Genomic DNA, 19218 nt, shown 5'->3' with positions numbered 1-19218 from the left:
AAGCACTCCCATGCATGAAGACAAACTGAACTGAACAACAACCCCACATGGAAAATGAAACAAAAAAGCACATATTTCTTATAGAAACGAGGAACCTCCCTGTGATTCTCGATCCCTAAGAGAAGAGCGCAGACAATCTGAACCAAAGTGAAACACAAACAGAAACTGAAACAGAGAGTGGTTCCTACCAGTTGTCCAGTTCTCATCCAACTCACACACAAGACGAAGAAACACCAGTGTATAACAGATAGAGAAAGCAAAGCTGAAGACACTCGCGAATTGAGAAGTTGGTATCAAGAGTAACTTATTAAAAAGGTTTCTTAAATGGATCATTTTTTCTTTAAAAAGTACTTGCTCTAAGCCATTTGGTTGCCTTTCCTATTTTTACATGTTAGTGGTAGCAGCATCACATGTGGTCTGTAAAACCTTGCATTTGTGCTTTTAGTGTGGTCACTGTTTTACACCAATGTAAGATTGTAAGTTAAGAGACAACTCTAAGATACACAATGCATAGCAGAAACAAATAGCGATGAAGCTTTTTTCTTTCTTATTCTTACAATAGCAACAAAAGTAGGCTCAGGAAGGGTAGGTGACAATTATAGAGAACGAAATGGACTGGAACCCTCAAAGAGAGAAGGTAATTTTTTCCATTACTACGCCAGATACTCCAACGAAAAACAAGTTTCGCTAGGAGACACGGTAGTCGTGATAATCAATTGAGTATTTTGAACGCACACCAATTTCAACATAATGATGAAGCTCAAAGATAATCAGTCAATGCAGGGGTCAGGAACTTGGACCCTCTCAGTCGATGCAGAGGTCAGGAACTTGGACCCTCTCCTTCATCACCTACAAGTTTCTGATGGCAGTGAATCTAAAGCTCCTTGCCGCAGACGCACCATCGTCTTAGTGAATCTGAAGCACCCATTCATCGTTGGTGGAGGGGCGGGGGCGGCGTTGGGGATGGAGAGGAGCTCCTTGGCAATGCTCGAATGGTGAGAAAAGGTGCGGTGCGTACCTGAGGGCGAAGACACCGGTGCTGAGGTGGAGGGGGATGTCGAGCATGGTGCTGAGGACACTATTCTACTGGTCGGACTTGATCTCAAACCCCGGAGGAGCCTTAAACTCTTGTAGTGGCCCAGACACAGAGGTGGAGGCAACGACGATGTTCGGTTGGGCCCTAACGTCGTGAGATGTGGCCCTGGCGGCATGCGTGGTGGCGTTGGCGGTGGTACTTACGGTGACGGTGCGGTGGGGAGGAGGAGCGGCGGCGGTGGTGCATTGTGGTGGGTGTGGCGGGTGAGGCGCCGAGATGGATGTGGCCACAGTCGGGATGCCATGTGGGGTAGTAGTGGTTGGTGGCTATGCTAGGGTTTCTTGCTTTGTGGTGGGATGGCCTAGGTTGCGTGGGGGTGTAAAAATAGGAGATCCGGAAGCGAGACACACGATGGGCTAGGGGGATGGCGGCGTGCGGCATGCCAGTGGAGGTAGCGAGTATGGCGTTAATGGCGCGTGAGCGGTGAGATTTATGCCTGGGGAAGTTTCCTTGCCGTCGAGGACAGGGGCAGGGGCGGCACTGACGCTGAGGAGCATGGGGGCGAGAGAAGAGGTGTCGATGGCGGGCATCACGCCGAGGAAGGGGTGGGGCGGTGTCTCAAGCGCACAGTGACCGGGGCGCGGCTGCGAAATGCGGGTACGAGGCAGGTGTGGATCGATTGCGAGATTAGCGGGGGGAGGGGGAAGGGAGGGTGGAGTCGTGGTCAAGGTGGTGGACGTCCTCCTTACCCTCTTAAAAAGTAGTAGAAATTATGTTTTTAATAGAGTAATATAGATATTTACTAGGTATATGCCCATGCGTTGCTACGGAATCAATATGATAAAAATGCATTAATATGCAAAATCACTAATTGTTATTCTATATTTTTGTTAATATAGAATGCATGTATATGTTTTGACTATATAAATTCAGCGTAGTGGTTAATGCATGTATTCTCACTCGAGCTCGCAGCTGGCTTAGTATGACACACGTTCTCACGAAACTGTCATCTGCTCTATATGTTCCTATAGTCAAAACATCAAGGATAGGGAAACTGTCATCTGCTCATTATTATGGGTTCTTCTAAACATTGTCTAAAACATGGACAATTATATGATATCATCTTGATAGTAGCAAGGCTACTAGACTTCTACAACCAACTGAGCTATAACTCCTATCAGTTGTTGCTAACCGAACGAAACAACTATCACACCACATAGGCACCTGCGCACTGGTCAGCACGTCCAACATCAAGGTTCATTGGTTCACAACCCACTTCACTCATCAGAGATTTTGGAATACCCAATACATAGTACATGTTCAGATATCCTAGAGTACACATGAGGGTGCTAACAAAAATAATCTGAAACATATATGGTTCAGCATAACAGCGACAAGATAGTCACACAGAGCCCTAAGATACCTCACTCGCTAACAGAGACAGACCCCTGCCTACGAGGAGACCTGCTAACAATGGGGCTTGCACTCCTTAATCTATTGACAGCTGGGGAACGCGACAAAGATCTCTCCCGAGGTCGAGGAGTTGGGGACCTGTCAAGATGGTATGTGAGCCAATCAATTGGATTGGGACACTGCGAGCGCATGGAGTTTTCATCAGCATATAAGAGGATGGCAGCAACTCGTACCTTGAATAGTTCTTTCGCTTAAGTGCTGGCGAGTAGCTTCGGCTTTGGGACCGTGATCTACCCCAGGAGAATCGTTCAACCCAGGTGACCTTGAGCGCAACCTCCCATCATAAGAATGGCCTCTGCCACTACATAAGTAAAAATTGCACGAGTAAATTAGCTTTTGCCTCTTAAAATGCTATGGCAGAATGATAGTGTACACGGTTATAGAATGGGTATCACAAAGGGAAAACAATTGTTACCTTTTTTTCCCTGGCCCTCATGTCAGCAGGCTTCTTCCTGTTTTCCTCTGCAAAAACAACAGCAATTTCCCTTCCAAGCAGCATCTTTCCATCCATATGGTACTTTGCATCAGAAGCATCCTCAGGATCAAAGTATTGGATGAACCCAAATCCTCTAGGTTCCCTGAAATAGAAAGCAAATTAGTATTTCACTAAAAGCAACAATGCTTCAGAACCATTAAGGAGAAGACCCCTGTAGAGACAATAAATCAAGATGTTGCGAACTCTTCCTTCCAAGAATGGTGATACAAACAAATCAATTTCAGTAGATACACAAATCAATCTCAAAGGTAAAGCAGGCACTAAGCTGCTGACCTTGCAGTCATCAGTGTTTAGAGATACACTTGAAACTCTTCATAACTTGCATATCTCTTTAAATCTCTATTTCTGATATGATACATCCAGACTCTGTGTTTATATACAGGCATCTCCACACTGAATCAGCAACAAAGCACATCACTTTAAACAAACTTGTATGACTAAGCGCATTGAATTAATTGAATCAGAGATCAGATATTTAAAGATCAGACCAACAGAATCCAAAGTGCACATCCAGTTACCTTATGTTCCCGAAAATGGGCATAAAGGAATGCAATGCAGGTGAAGTACTTGCACACTAGAACTATGTTCAATACTAATGGCAAACGTCAAACCTAAAATAAGATCAAATCCATCGGATTCTGATATGATACAGTCAACTAATTCATCTTGTGTACTACAACCTACCACATAAACACCACTTAGTAGACACCCTTTTTTCTTTAATCTAGGGAACTGAACAACCAACTTATAAGCAAAAGATCAAAGCAATGCTATTTCATGGTATTAAAAATGGGTTTAAGATGAAAAAACATGTTATACGGTGATGTAATAAATGGGTAGAGTTTATCAGGTGTAACAATTTTCAGAACATCAAGTAGGACGGATGCAATCTGGAAGTGTCTACCCATTTCCTCCCTTCATCACTCAACAAAAAGTAAGTCAATGTAGTATAGTATGATAATTTGTAAGATTGCTAATACAGCTAAACAATAACCATTCTTACAGTTTCCTTTTTCATTATCTTTGTGTAGATATTTTCTACAGTATTGGTAATAGAAATTTTGTATCTCCATTGCATTAGTTCTAGCAAGCTTGCTCTTTGTCTCTTGTTCATCCTACCAGACAAAAGGGGGCAAACATCAACAAACCAACTATAGTTTATTTTTGGTTGGATGGCAGAAAGAGTATTTGACAATTGACATAACGATGCGGTCAAGTCTTTAGTAATGGACAATGAACATTGATTGTCAAACATATCCTCTAAAATCACTTATTTGGTGCAAGCGTGCAACCAAACTATTAAGAGCATCCAATCTAGATCCAACCATTAAGCATACCTTTTTCCAATATATGCAATAGGTATGTTTTGAATTGTCGAACACCACGTCCACTTGAGTTTGTGTCCATAGCATGAACGTTCTCCAGGGAGCAGCGGCCAACAAATCAAAACAACATAAGGTAACTGGATGTGGTGATGATTTTTGGGACAAGAAAATAGATTAAGTTGCGGAACAATATATAAAGAAGCTCGATGAGACGACTTAAATATCAACGGTATTGAAGAAATTGATGGCGATAAATGGACAATCCTCACCCTCACCTACCCCTACTCTGATCCAAGCATATCCCTTGACACCGAGGAGGGCACCATGATCCATGTAGTAGCCTCCTAGCCAGCCTTGATGATGGCGCATCTACATCTCCCACCGGTTCCGCAGCAGCTTTATTCCCGGGATCGATAGCTTCAACATCGCCTTGCAATAGTGGGGGAAAGTATAAGGATGACCAACAACAACAAACAAGATTAGAGTACAGAAGAATACATATGGGACATTTTGTAGAGCAACAAGGCATTAGGTAGAGTTCATATTACACACCTCTCATTGTCTCCCTTGTTCTTTTGGAGAAAATTCATCAAGCACGAACAACACATAAATTCAAATGTGAACCATAAACCACAATGATCATACGTTAATTCAATACTAAAGCAACAAATTAAAAAGAACCCAAATTCGTTGCAAGCTATGAAACTCTAACTTTGAAACGCCTGGGGTTTCCTGCACAAATAAATAGTAATATAAGATAAATAAAGGTACTATATCGGATCATACGACACAACTTAATTTATTAGTTCAGTTTTTTCAGAGGTGCTACTTTATGGAGAAGCTTAAAGATGATCTTATTAAACCCAAGGATCATCGACAACATATTCAGCACTCTAGTGGCAGTCGACATTAGGGGAAATGGGAAAGTGCCTACAGAAGATAGTCAAAATAGCAGCTATTAACAGTAAAAAATGGAACTCTAGACACTAAATCCTGGTTGATGCCTGGCATGGGGACTGTCGGCCAGGCAGCTCGAATGCTTGATCAACCCCAAGCGTTGGAAATTGTACTCCAAAGAATCTGCAAACTCAAATTTTGCAAGAGTTTTTGACCCAAGGGAGTATATCTAAAATGTGTATAAAATTATGGTACAAATTCACACTTCACCTAATTATACCAGTTCCTGTAAAGAAAAATTCTATACATTTAATTACATTTCTGTTTTATTCCTAATGCATACGGAAGATTAAGAATTTCAGCTGCAAACTCTGGTGCAATCCATGTTTTTATAAGGCAACAATACATTCTGTATGCAAATATAATGGAGCACAAATATATTCTGTAGGCACTCACCTAGTAAAGAAACGGCGCGGTCGATGCAATGGGCGCAGACGCAGCACTACCGTGAGCAGGTGGCGCGTACCACGAGTGCGAGCAGGAGGAGACCGTAGAGGCACCAGTGCGGCTGACGGACCCGCAGAGCATGAGGAGGCCTGTCTCCCGCGACGAGACACCTACTTTGACATCTGCCAAGGTGAAACGCGTAGCAGATCAGGAGGTGGAAGTGGAGACGCCGAACATGGACTCCGACGTGGACAGTGTCGGGCGGCGAAGTAGCCGATGGAGCAAGGACGATGGAGATTGGAGTAGGAGCAATTCCCCCCCGATGAAGCAGCCATTTGGCCACCGCAGAGCATGGGTCCTCCGCTCTGCGTACCCGTGCGAGAGAGGTATTTCCCTCGTCAAGAATCAAACCATGGAAATAGTATGCGACAGCCTGAGATAAACATGTAAAATAGATGTCATACAATAGAAATGCTTAAAATATTAAACATTAGAGAATTACATCATCTGGAGAAAATTTAGCCTGTTTTATTTAGACAAGAATTTACAGTTTAAAAGAATGATAACTTAAGATCAGGGCACTACCATCCAATCCAAGAGGTTAAGAACAAACACCTGCCAGCGCCAAACTGAAATAAACAGCTAGATATCTTCTAGGACCACTTAACATTTCAACCATGGGCCCAATAGAGTTCAAAGAGAAACAATTGAATTGCATCATTATGACAACATCCAATAGGTAGGAAGTTAGCTGATATTTTTTCTATGAAATATAAAACCCAATTCTAACATAAAAACATACTGCAAGGTGGGTGAGATTTGCATGAAGTAGAGATGATGTTGCCAAACGCCAAAACTGTCCTCTATCAATTAGACTGCTGATCTTTCATTGCAAATGATGGTCATAACTGTATTAGATTAACGAAATTAACAGCGCATAACTGAAATAGAAATTCCAACCAAGACACAAACCTTGGCTCCCCACATAAGAAGCTTTCCTTGTGATGTTACCTGAGCAACATAAGCTCTTCATTGAGAACAAAAGGAAGGGTGTTAAACAACAAATGTACCATAGGATTGGAGCTACTATCACATAAACTCAAATTGTCCACCGACTTACAGGACATTAAGAGCAAGAAGAACATAAGTCTAGAGCCTCTTCTTGGAATTGATTCCACGAGGCTATCTGGACAACAACTTCTCATTACTGATGTATCTACCCCCTGACCCATTCCAATTGAATAGAGTAGAGCTGCAAACATAAGGTGCAGAGAACACATTCCCTATCGCAGCAAGAATGTGGAATGTTGCAAACGATTCTGATCCTTCAACCAAAAGCTACCCATTTTCGTCAAGGCATCAAGATGTCGCACCTCCTAGAGTAGCAAGGTTCACTTGACATTAAGTATTTGATCGAGCACACACACACACAAATCTCCATCCAATCAACAATGAGTGTGAGAGCTCAGTCAACAACAGACTGAAGCCTGTTTGGATGGGAACAGACTAAGTAAATGCTATCATGGTATGCATCCCAAGTTACAACCAAATGGAAGGCGAGGCGAGGCACGGTACCGGTGAGCGGAGGAGGTCGGCGAAGCGGCGACGGAGAGCGCGGCCGACTTGCGCGCCTGCGAAGGCTGCAACGACGGTCGGCCTCCAATAGCCGCTGTCTCCGCCACCATCGCTGCCGCTGCCGCGGCATGAGGAGTAGCCGGGTGGGGGCGGGGCAGGCCACGGGAAGGAGGAGAAGGGGAGCAATAGCCACGAAGCCATGGGCACCACCGCCGCCTGCGTGCGTGTGTGTAGGGAGCCGGGTGGGGGCGTGGGCTGGGGATGGGTATCGTGCGACATGCTGGGGATCCATTAGCACGCTTCTCCTCCTCACCACCGCTGCACGAGCGACGCAGATCGGTCAGGCCAGCCACCCGCCGGTTGGCGCGGCGCGGCGGAGGCGACAGGGTAAGGAGATTAGCTTGCGGGGGGAGTACAGGTACCGGGGGCGATGGATCTGGGCTTGGCGGAGGCGACGGCGCCAACAGCGTGCAGAGCGGAGGACGCAGCAGCCGCCATTGGTCTTGTCAAGGAGCGGAGATGGGCTGGGCAGCACACAACCACGGGGGGAGGTGGGATGGACAGAAGTGACGGCTAGGTGTGTGCAGCACGGGTGGGAGGCGGAATCGCTGGAGGGGAAGGGACAGGAGAGCAGATTCGGGGTGTGTGCGACGCAGGGGGTGGCGGGATGACCGGAGTGGATGGGCGAGGGAGGGTCAGGGATGATGCGGCGCCCGTGGCGGCTGTCACACCCGGTTTTAGAAGGCAAACCGAATGCGAACCATGTGCGTGCCAGGATCAGCAATTCACGTACACAGTAGTTACATAACTGGACATCATCACACAGTGCTCAAATCATAGTATAAAAGGGGAAATAATAGTCGATTACATCATGATGTCCGAAACATCCACATAGTCTTTATAATAATCAAAGTGCGAAAAAGAAATGTAGATACACGTGGCCTTCATAGGCAGCCAACTGGGGGTTGCCGCTAACCCATGCCTAGAACTCGTCGTAATCTTGGAACTCCTGGAAGTCTCCTTCCACGGCTTCATCTTCTCCTGAGCAGTGGTTGCAATGCTGACAACCTGGGGAGGGGGGTTTGGTGTGTAGAGCAAGGGTGATACACATCAACATACTCAGCAAGTGTCATGTCTGGCTGTAGTGGACTAGCTTTATGTGGGGGTAAGTCAAGCAGTTGCTTTTAGTTGGTCAGATTATTATTACTAGTAGAGAAAGCCAAGTTTTAGGATTAACCCACGTTATTAACCCAAACGTAACCCTTGCCAAACAGAAAGAGTACCACTTACCATCACTAGAGTCAATACCAAAAACCATCAATCTCATTGCCACCTGTAATCCGAACATCTCTGATCAAGTTCCTCTAATCAATGGAGCTCCCTTGGCTGCTCATAACCGCGAGCACGGCTGATATATCAGTTGTCAAACACTCTACAGAGGTTGCACACTTTACCCATAAGCCGTGATTCCCTTTCTGCCCGGAGATCATGACTCTCCATTGATCAGTACCAAGGTGACCCAGCAAGGTATCACTATGTAGCCTTTACAAAGATTCCCCGGGGCTGTAGCCACCCGTTAGGTTTCCTTAATGCACCGCACTCCTCCCCAAGGGGCGAACCAAACTTGGCGGAGCGAGCCGCATACACCGAGCCCCATTAACGGCACGACGGCTAAGCGAACTACACCTCGGTTACTCTAATTATTCAGCTAAGGGCGTCCCACTCCACCCTCATGGTTGCACTGTTTTCCCGGGCGGTCATCCAACGAACAGGTCCTTACGGAGAGGCACTCGAGAAACCGCTCGAGCCCCCTTAAATGCCATAAGTATATCATCATAATAAAGAAGGGAAACAGCGTATCATTGATAAATCTCATCATGTTCATTAATTAGTGTTAAGCGATAGCATAAAGCTAAACAATAATAATCCAACCCAAATAGGTGAACAAGGACATGGATAACAAAAGCTAGTCAATCCTTAGGTATAACTGTGTAAATGCGGGAAGTGAATTATAGAATGTATAGGACAAAGATAGGTCAAGGGACACTTGCCTCCACCAACCGGTTGCTGCTCAGGGGCTTCTCCTGCAAGTTATTCGGGCTCCTCAACCAGACCGTTCTCTATGCGAGCGCAAACATACATCCATACATTTGAATTAGGAAACAAACAATACACCATACAAGAGAGCAGATAAACTGAATATGCATAAGATATAACATACGATATTGCATTCGCCATGGCTAGAAAGAGAAGAAGGAAGGTCTCGCAGTGGTTAAAGCTATAATCGAAGCATATTACGGGTAGATGCATAATTAGTCATTACATGATCTAGTTCCATCTAGTTACACTAACAAGTGTTAATCACATGCACTGATAGAATTATCGTTATTTCCAATTGGTTGACATTAAACTAAGTTGATTATTAACTACATGAAATAACTAACGTAATCAATTTCTGAGTTGAGTTTCCATTTCATTGATATAAATAACGCGAACACTACGCATGGAATACACGGGGTGGGGGGTAGACGGGTGGCTAGGGGTAGACGGGCACGTCTAGGGGTAGACGAGCGCGCCCGGGGCACGGCGAGCCATGCCCAAGCACCACGTGCACCACGTGCACCACGCGAGCACACGCGCGCGCAAGGCCACGTTGACGCGCCGCGAACGAGCCGCGCGCTGGCCGAGCTCAAGGCCGCGCAGGGGCGAGCAGGCCGCCGCCGCGGCGAGCGAGGGCGCCACGACCACGCCGGGCCGGGACCGCGCGGGGGCATCGCACGCGCCGCGCCGGGCGCCGTGGCCGCGAGCGGGCACACCGGGGTAGGGAGGGGGCTGGGGCGGGTGCGCGCTGGGACGGGGCGAGGCCACCGGGGTGGCTTGGGGCGGCCGCGGGCAGGGACAACGCCGGGGAGGACGGGGTGAGCGCGGGCGAGGGCACCACGTCGAGGCCGGACCGCGCCATGGCCGGGGCAAGCCGCGCGGGGGAGTGCGCGCCACGCCAGGCCGCACCCACGCTGGGGCCGTGCCATGGCCGGGGAGGGGAGGGGGACGCACCGGGGCGGGGCGGGACGCCGCGGCCGCGCCGGGGCCGCGCGAGCTCGAGGGAGAGGGAGGGAGGCCACGCCGGGCTAGAGAAGGAGAGGGGGAAGGCGGGGGAGAGAGGGGGAGGGAGCTCACCGTGTGGGGAGGGGGCGAGGGCGGCGCCGGGACGGGGGCAGGGGAGCTGCTCGAGGGAGGGAGGCCACGCCGGGCTAGAGAAGGAGAGGGGGAAGGCGGGGGAGAGAGGGGAAGGGAGCTCACCGTGTGGGGAGGGGGCGAGGGCGGCGCCGGGACGGGGGCAGGGGAGCTGCTCGAGGGAGAGGAGATCGTGCGCGGGGTAGGGAGAGAGAGGGGGTTTGGGGAGGGGGCGACTGGCGGGTGGGCCCCACAAGGGCATGGCGGCGGCTGGGCCGCGAGGGGGGCGGGTCAGGCTGCGCCAACTGGGCCGCGCGCCGGCTGGGCCACGGGGGGGGGGGGGGGGGGGGGGCGAGGAGAGCCTGCTGGCTGGGCCGCGCCAGGAAGCTGGCCCAAGAGAGAGGGGGGGTTCTTTCTATTTTCTATTCCCTATTTCCTATTTCCTAGATGCATAATTCACCAATTCACTCAACCACAAACAAAAAGATGCATGATCTGGCATGATGCAGCAACCAAAGAAAATAATTCTAGGATTTATTAATACATGACAAAGAGTTTTGGAAATGGGTAAGGTTTAGCGAAAAGAAATGGAAAAAGAGAGGTAACGCTCGAATTTAGCGAGTGAAGGAAAAAGAAAAAATTCAACTCCAAAATTTGGGGCGTTACAGCGGCGGACGAGAGCGGGGGCAGAGGCACCACGAGCGAAGGTGTGGTTCGGCGGCGGCACGGTGAAGGTTGTGGATCCCCTAGCCGCGGGCATCACAGGGATGGGGACGGGGACGGGGCAGGCATCGACACACGGGGTGGTCGCGCGGGCCGATGATGGCGGGCGGCGATGGATAGTGCGATGATGGAGGGGCGGCGATGGAGGGTTCCTGGAATTGTGCGGCCGAGAGCGGGGCAAGGGGAGAATGTCGGAGGCAGGGGCATGGACAGCCAGTGCGCCAGACTGATATGGACGTCTACGATATCTTTTTAAGAGTAGTAGAGATAGTATATAATATATATTTAGTACATATTTATAATGAGCCTGCCCACTCTAAGTCGGCCCTGCAACTATGCTCTTGTCCACGCGGCGCGGGTCGAGGGCACACGCTTTCCACCGGCGCGTGTAGTACACCCTTGAAACTGAGACCCCACGCGCTTTTAATTTGCATCAACAAACAATAAAACCACATGCGGTTATTGTTAACTAGATTGTTATTGCTATTATATATATAGTAAGTAATATATATTGTTTTTAAGAAAATAACTTGGCACGCACGTACTTAGGCTATTCTCAATGGGGGTTTCACGTCCCAGTGTCCAACAATGCCATATCAGGTTGGAGGATGAATGAAACACCATGTCTCAATAAAGAGTTTCATTTCACTGTTTCCTAAGCTAATCAGTGCAATTAAATGCTAGTAAGTCTCATGATCTAGTGTGCCATGTACATTTGTAGCCAAAAAATAGTACGCTTCCTTGAGATAAATGTTCTGCCATATATAAATAAAAATGGGCACTTCCATTTCAGTTCATACAGGACACGTAAATAAAATTGAACGCAAACTCAGAAAATGGACACCTCCAAATAAAACTGGACGCAAATCTTGTTTATCTGAAAGCCATCGACGATCTCACAAACTGAACATCTGCAAATCTGAAATAACATGAAATGGACAATCAGAAGAGAACGTGGCTTGGTTCTTCTTTTATATAAATAAGATATATTCTTTTTACAACGCCCATATTTGTAACATATAAATATAATACGTACCATGAGTTCATAAATACTTTTTAACGACGCCCGTATTTTTGCTAAATATGCTCAACCAAGTCCTTCTTCAATTTTAGATGAGTTGTACGATCTTGAAGATCTGATTGATTCTCTAGCACTCTTTCAAATGGAATTGATTCACCAAAGGAGAATTCGGGTTGTTCGACGATGGCAGAACTTGCAGCCTCATTCAAATCCAGATTCTCTTCAATATCCTCTTTCTTCTCATCTTCGACTATCATGTTGTGAAGTATGATGCAAGCTAGTATAATGTTCTCGAGCTGTTTTTTATCATGTAGACGAGTTGGTCGCTTCAAAATACACCATCGACGTCGTAGGACACCAAATGCTAGTATAATGGTATGGCTCTGACCTTTTTCCTTATCCATCTGTGAGATTTGTGCACAAAATTTAGGTTCATTTCTGAGAGTTTTCCACCAATGAACCAGCGTGAACGGTTTGTCGTTATTACCATTTGCATACATCTTTTGTGCCTCATCCATTAACTGATCATCAGAGTACCCACTTGTATGCATTTTTGATACTGCGCTCCAACACCCATTGAAATTGTTGATCACTGTCTTCAACCTTGTCCAGTGTATCTTTAATTGATTGACGTCCCTTTGACGATCTGCTGGAGCATGCTTGTTAAAGTATTCTGCAATTTCCTTCAAAAAGTTTCTCCTTTCTTGTCATTGCCATGTATTGGATCATTAGAACAGTTCAGCCAAGCACTAGCCTATGAACATGAAACATCAAATTAGAAGTTCATTCCTGTATAATATTATATATATGAGAAGGTTTGAAAAGGTTTATTACCAGCCTCACTTCCTCGTCATGTGTCCAATACCTTTTCTTGACTGCCTTAGATTCCTCAGTGGTTGCATCACCATCACCATCAATCTGAATTGTTCCTTTAGCTAGTCTGGATGGTTTTTGAGTCCTTTTAGCATTTGGTGGTGGTGGCGGTGGCGGAGAAGTGTTGAAGTTCTGTGTGAGACCAACAAAGTGGAAATTCTCTCCAAGTGGATGCGACGACATTGGCATGTATGGTTGGTTAATGAGATTCACAAAACCATTTGGTGGATAAAAGTTCCTGTACCACAAAACAGAAGACCTAATTATATGTATTGCTCTCTACTACATGCCTTCCAGAATCCAAAATTACTTAAGGTTGGAGGCATCAGACTAATAAAAAAATACCAAAGTCCACAATATGTACCATGGGGGATTTGGAGACTGTACTTGTTGCGAATCAGGTGAAGAGGGCGAACGGAGTGACGTAGGTGCCGGCACATGCTACTGACCATGGCCCTTAGCAGCAGCAACGGAGCGGCATCGCCCTGCCCCTGAGGACCAATGATTCGTTGGGTCCATCGCGACGCAAGACGAGGAAACAGACCTGGGAGGTGCGGTCGCCGGCGGACCAAGTCCCTGCGGGAGCAGGTGATGGCGCCCTGGATCGACGCTCCGTGTGGGAGCAGGTGACGGAGCCGACGGGCGCAGGTGACGGAGCAGGTGACGGGCGCAGGTGATGGAGCAGGTGTCGGAGCAGGTGACGGAGCCGACGGGCGCGTGTGTGGGGTGGCAGATGACGGCGGACCAAGCGCGTGTGTGGGGCGGACCAAGCCGACGGCGGACCAAGCAGGTGACGGTGGACCAAGCGAGAGCAGATGAAGGCAGGGAAGTTAGATTTGGGCCTCAAGCGCGCGTGTGGGGTATGGGAGGAGAAGCCACAGTGGATCTCGGAATGAAACGATATGGGCCTCAATGGGGGTTTCACACGATTTCACATATCTTGGAAACGGGTTGGCAGGGTTTCATGGGATGAAACTAGGTGTTGTTTGGTTCACGAAATGTAACGTAAAGGGTAATGGTAATGGTTTATACTCGATTACGGGCGGTAACAAATTTGAATAGTCCGGTATTAATTTTTAGTATGGTATCTGATTACGGTTGAACTAAAACAAACATGATTTATCGTTATCACTTACTCATTACGTTACAAATATTTGAACTAAACGGTACCCTAGTTCCTTCTCTTCCCTTATTAATTCATTGACATGTCATAAAAATGCTGATGTGTCACAGTAATTAATGTCATGAAACTCTCCATAAAACCCTCATTGAGAATAGCCTTATCCAACGCACAGTGTGCTTTCGTTTGGATGGGAATGGAACGGACGGACGGACGTAGCGCCCAAGAAAGCTGCAGGCGACGATCGAGACCAACCGTTTTGTCTAGTAGCGATAGCGATCGAGAACGCGCGCGACATGCTGTCGGGTCGGTCAGACATGACTCGTGACCGTAGACATGAATCGTCTACCGCTGGTCTTATAGATGTTCAAGTCAGCTGTGCTAAATAGACTGGTATTAGAGTATCTCCAAGATACTTTTTATTTTTTACTCTCTATTTGACTATTTAATTGTCTCTCTATAAATATTAAATTTTATATATAAAATCTCATTCCAATAGACTCTCCAAAATGCAATTTAGCTTAGCTAGCGAGAGTTGCTAGCTAAATTTGGCTAGTGAGGGAATTAATTTAGAGAGACAGATAGCTTAGCAAGTTAAATGGCTACTCTGTTGAAGAACTGTTATGCTATTAATTAGCTAAAATTTAGCTTGACAAGCTATTTAGCTAGTCTCTTAGAGATGCTCTTAAACATGATACAAAGTAGCGCTTGGACAGGTTACAGACGCATACATGATTTATATGGTACAAGTACCGGCAGTCCGGCACGACACAAATCATCCCCGCCCCCGGATCCTCCGCCGCCTTCGCCCCCACGTTACAAACAACAAATTCTCCGACCAAATCCCCTCTCCTACTACTACCCACTTCCAACTCCTTCAGAGACCCTAATTACCAGCTACAGCCAGCATCCGATCCAGCGCCCGCCTCTGCTCCCCATGGACTCCGACCAGGAGTCCGTCGACGACTGGGTCGTCCTCGCCTCGTCCTCCGACGACGATGAGCGAGTCATCGCGCTCTCGTCCGGCTCCTGCTCCGACTCCGAGCCCGATCACGCCGCCGGATCCCCCAACCTCCTCCCCGCCTCCATTGACCCCGACGACGCCGAGGGCTTGTATGCGCTGTCGGACGCCGAGGACACCGACGCGTCCCTGCAGCCTTCCCCGCTGCTGCCCAACCCGCTCTCGGGACTCTTGCACCACACGCTGGCCGGGGACGTCGCCTACTCCGCCTTCGACCCGGTGCCTCCCGCCGCCAAGCAGCTGGTCCCGGACACCACCTTCGCCGCCTTCTTTCCCGAGCCCGTCGCCGCGCTCGCCTCCACCCGCGGCCTCGTCTGCCTCCGCGGCGCCTGCTCCGCCGCCTACTACGTCGCCAACCCGGCCACCTTCGCCAGCGAGCGCCTCCCGGCCCCCGCCCGCGACCACCGCGCCCACGGCGACCCCGCCGTCGTCATCGCCTTCGACCTCGACCTCGACCCCGACCCCTGCGACGCCGACCCCGAGCGCGCCGAGTCTGAGGGCGAGGGGTTCTACCGCCACTACCACGTCGTCGTCGCGTTCCCCGTCGGGGAAGGCATCTACGCTTTCGAGTCCTTCTCGTCCAGGGCCTGGGCGTGGGCAACCGGAAGCGGGGTCGCCGACGCTGAGGCCGTCCTGCCAGGCTCCGGGGTCGGCGCGCTCGGCTGCGCGTTCTGGCGCACCACCATGGGCCTGTTCCTCTGCTACGACCCCGTCTCGCGCCGCGCGGACCTCGTCCCCGCGCCCGCCGAGGTCATGCAGTGGCCCTACTGGGAGCTTGGCGAGATGGACGGCACGCTCTGCGTCACTTGCATGGGCGCCCGCGTCGACGCCGTCGTCGTCATCCGCCTCGACATCGTGAGCGGCGCCATCAACTGGACTCTGGCGGGGTATTTCGAGGGCGGCTGCCTCAGGGGACGCAAGGACGTCACGCTGCTCCGCTCGCAGGGTAAGGCGGAGGTCGTCATGTGGGACCCCAGCTCCGAGACGGTGGTGGCCATGGACATCGAGGGCCGCACTACACGCGTCATCAGGTTCATCCCTGGCAGCGGCTACTATGCCGATTTCATCCCCTACGTCAGCTCGTTGGCCGCCGTCTCTCGCTCCGGGTAAAATGCCCATCTCCCTCGTTGGATCCATCTACTTCCACAAAGTTTTTGAAATACTGGCACAGCAATTTCGGCGGTGTTTAGTTTCTAGGGACTAATTTTTAGTCCCTTCATTTTATTCTATTTTAGTATATAAATTACCAAATATAAAAATTAAAATAGATTTTTAGTTTCTATATTTGACAATTTTGGAACTAAAATGGAATAAAATGTAGGGACTAAAAATTAGTCCCTAGAAACCAAACACCCCCTTCAGTACCGCTTGCTATGTTGGAGGGAATAGCGTTATATGAAATTCTGAGTATGCAGGTTAGAGCATCAATTTCGATACTGCTTGCTATGTTGGTCCAATAGCGTTATATGAAATTCTGAATAGGTAAGTTTTGCTGAATTGATTGACATGTAGTATGCATGCTTGTACCTCTGAGGATGATTGGGGTCTTTGCTGGCTTGGTCCTCTGGTTGGGGCATAATGTGACTGGTAGATAAATGGAGTCCAGTTAATACAAAATAATATCCACGTTAACGATTTGGTACTTGCAGCATAACTACCATTATTGCGTCAAACTGGATCATGTATAACTGAATGTGTGATTGCCGCTAGTTTGGGAGTATGTAATGTTGATATAGATCCTGCTGCCGAATAAAACTGCAAGTGTGACTTGGTCCATATTTGACCCTTTTTTAATGCTGGCAATTTGTCTTGGAAGTAGTAATCAAGTGATAAGTTGTTCCTGTTTGAACAATGATTTATTTTCTTTCACATGTTGTCCTTGCTTTTCATAGTGGTTTCTTTGTTAGGTGTACTGTTACCTGAGTTTATTATTTTAGGAGCAGAACTGGACGCTAGCTACCTTTTGGGGGAAATACAACAATTTCAGTCTGTTGATGAATGCCGATATCTGATTAAGTTGCTTTTCTGCTTGATTTGATATATATGTTTGGTTGCACCTGAATACAATTTGCTTTTGCTGTTTTGTGCATAATACGTTTGTTACTTTGTTAGATGGATAATTTTGGTGGCCCGGTCACTTGCAATCAGCCGGATCAGTTTCTGTATTTATCAATTTTCGATGTACATGTAATGCTGATTGTAAATGATAATGGTCCATGATTAGCTTTGACAAATATGTCACGACTTTTTGATTGCTTTTCTGTAGGTTTTTATGGGTACCTCTGTTATTATGTGAAAATGAGCATTCCGGTTTGACTAGCAATCAAGATGAGTTTAGCTACCTTGAGAAAACTACCAACTTCGTCTGGATTGTGCTAGCAGCAGAATCATTTTAGGATGATATTGTGCCCGTTTGTTTCGGCTTTTTGCAGCTTTTGGCCACCAAAAGCTGCTGCGGACTGCCAAACACTCAGCTTTTCAGGCAGCTTCTATAAAATTCGTTTGGGTAAAAAACATTCAAAATCAACATAAACATATAATTGGTTGAGTCGTCTCAATAGTAGTAATCCGTCACTTTATAGATCCTGAGCCCCATGGATAATTTTACCTTCCTCTGCACGTAATCCTAATGATACTCAGATTCTCTACACAGCCAGATTCTCCCCACAGCCAGATTCTCCCCATAGCATGGTTTCTGCTCTAAATTTGGATGACATAGCTTCAGTTTTACATTTCTCCGAGTGTAGTGTAACAAATTGTGGCAATTCAGTATCATATTCGGATAATGATGTTAATGATACGTTGGCATCTATTTTTCTTGGGATCACAATTGCTGATCCGACATGGCGGCATTGTTTTCCTATGCAATTTACATATCCTAGTTGTCTTGTCATTCCACAAACTGTACAGCAGCACATTGCTTTATATGTTATTTCTTATTATTCCAGCAGAAGGGAGGCTCATGCTGAGCGTTCGACTTCTGCTACAAATAATGACTTCATGGCTACGGCTGTTGATGCTGAGGCATACTAACTACACTGGTGGTAAGTGGTAACAGCTAAATCTGTAGGTATCACTACCCTTGGATATCTCAACCTCATGAATCTATAATTCGTCTATGATCATTTTTTTAATCGGATAATTGCATGCCAGTCCATCTGAGACAATGTACCATTTTTACGGTGGCTGCAGGTACAAAGCTGGAATAGTTTGTTTGCTACAAATGAATAATCAAGCTTCCAGGGTTTGTACAGCCTAAGGGGAAGCAAGAAGCAGCTTTTGTTTTTTGCCCTGGTATCTAGTAGCCTCCATGAGCAATTCTTTTGCCCCGTGGCTGCTTGTACAAATGGTAGGTTTCAGACTGGTGTGTCGAAACAGTCAGTCCAGTACTTTCTAGTTTCAGAGAGTAGCTTAGCTTAACACGGTGCAAAACTTAAACGTCCTTTTGTGCGACTGACTTTTGGTTTTTGGAAGAGCATCTGATCTCTGTCTGGGATATTCTGACCATGAACTATTGCAATGGCTTTCATATATTTTTTCTTTCAGTATTTCTGATAATGTGGCCTGATGGAAGTGGATTGGGTATTTATTTCATACTCTTATTACTCCAATCCATATCCTCACGGCCGCTGCTCCCCTCCTACGTTCTTCCTCTCTAACAGCAATTTCAAAAGAACCCCAAAACTAACATGAAAATTAATACATTGACTTTTTTTTAAAACTTTGACCACTCGATTTATTTAATATTTATCCAAACATGTAAAATTTTAAGTTAAGGACAAACTATGTTAACTAATAAAATAAATCATAAAAAAGTAAATGATAATTTATTATTTTTTAAATAAGACAAGTGATCAAAGTTTTTGAAAAAAAATTAACTCCATATATTTATGAATGGATGTACTATTAGGAAAGAAACTGTTTTTTAGTTGCTCCAACAGATCTATCATCCTCCAAAATATTCGCGACACGCATCGAGGTCCTTCGCTCCCGCATATTTTCGCGTGAGCCTTTCTTCCCTAATCTAGAATCTGGGC

At 47.1% G+C, this 19218-nt stretch overlaps 1 protein-coding gene and 2 pseudogenes across 3 annotated transcripts; 1 reads left to right on the top strand and 2 right to left on the bottom strand.

The window, feature by feature from the left end:
• Positions 1-2445: 2445 nt before the first annotated feature.
• LOC109945265 (serine/arginine-rich SC35-like splicing factor SCL30A) lies at positions 2446-3345 on the bottom strand (annotated as a pseudogene).
• A 2896-nt stretch (positions 3346-6241) lies between these two features.
• LOC103650283 (RHOMBOID-like protein 10, chloroplastic) lies at positions 6242-7450 on the bottom strand (annotated as a pseudogene).
• Positions 7451-14893: 7443 nt separating this feature from the next.
• On the top strand, positions 14894-18726 carry LOC100272937 (uncharacterized). 3 transcript variants are annotated; one of them, XM_008674160.4, is made up of 3 exons: positions 14894-16287; positions 18130-18225; positions 18374-18726. In XM_008674160.4, exons 1-2 carry the CDS (start codon positions 15098-15100, stop codon positions 18212-18214), a joined length of 1275 nt encoding a protein of 424 aa, XP_008672382.1. In that variant the 5' UTR covers positions 14894-15097; the 3' UTR covers positions 18215-18225; positions 18374-18726. The 3 variants fall into 3 exon arrangements, with proteins under 3 accessions (XP_008672382.1, XP_008672383.1, NP_001140861.1); XM_008674161.4 differs by having other exon boundaries at positions 14896-16287; positions 18133-18225; NM_001147389.1 differs by having other exon boundaries at positions 14982-16287; positions 18130-18247; positions 18374-18676.
• The last annotated feature ends 492 nt before the right edge of the window (positions 18727-19218 follow it).

This window comes from Zea mays, chromosome 3 (assembly GCF_902167145.1).
Source record: "Zea mays cultivar B73 chromosome 3, Zm-B73-REFERENCE-NAM-5.0, whole genome shotgun sequence".
Lineage (NCBI taxonomy): Eukaryota > Viridiplantae > Streptophyta > Magnoliopsida > Poales > Poaceae > Zea > Zea mays.
Note: the sequence above shows the minus strand (reverse complement) of the source record. Positions and strands in the feature narration are given on the sequence as shown.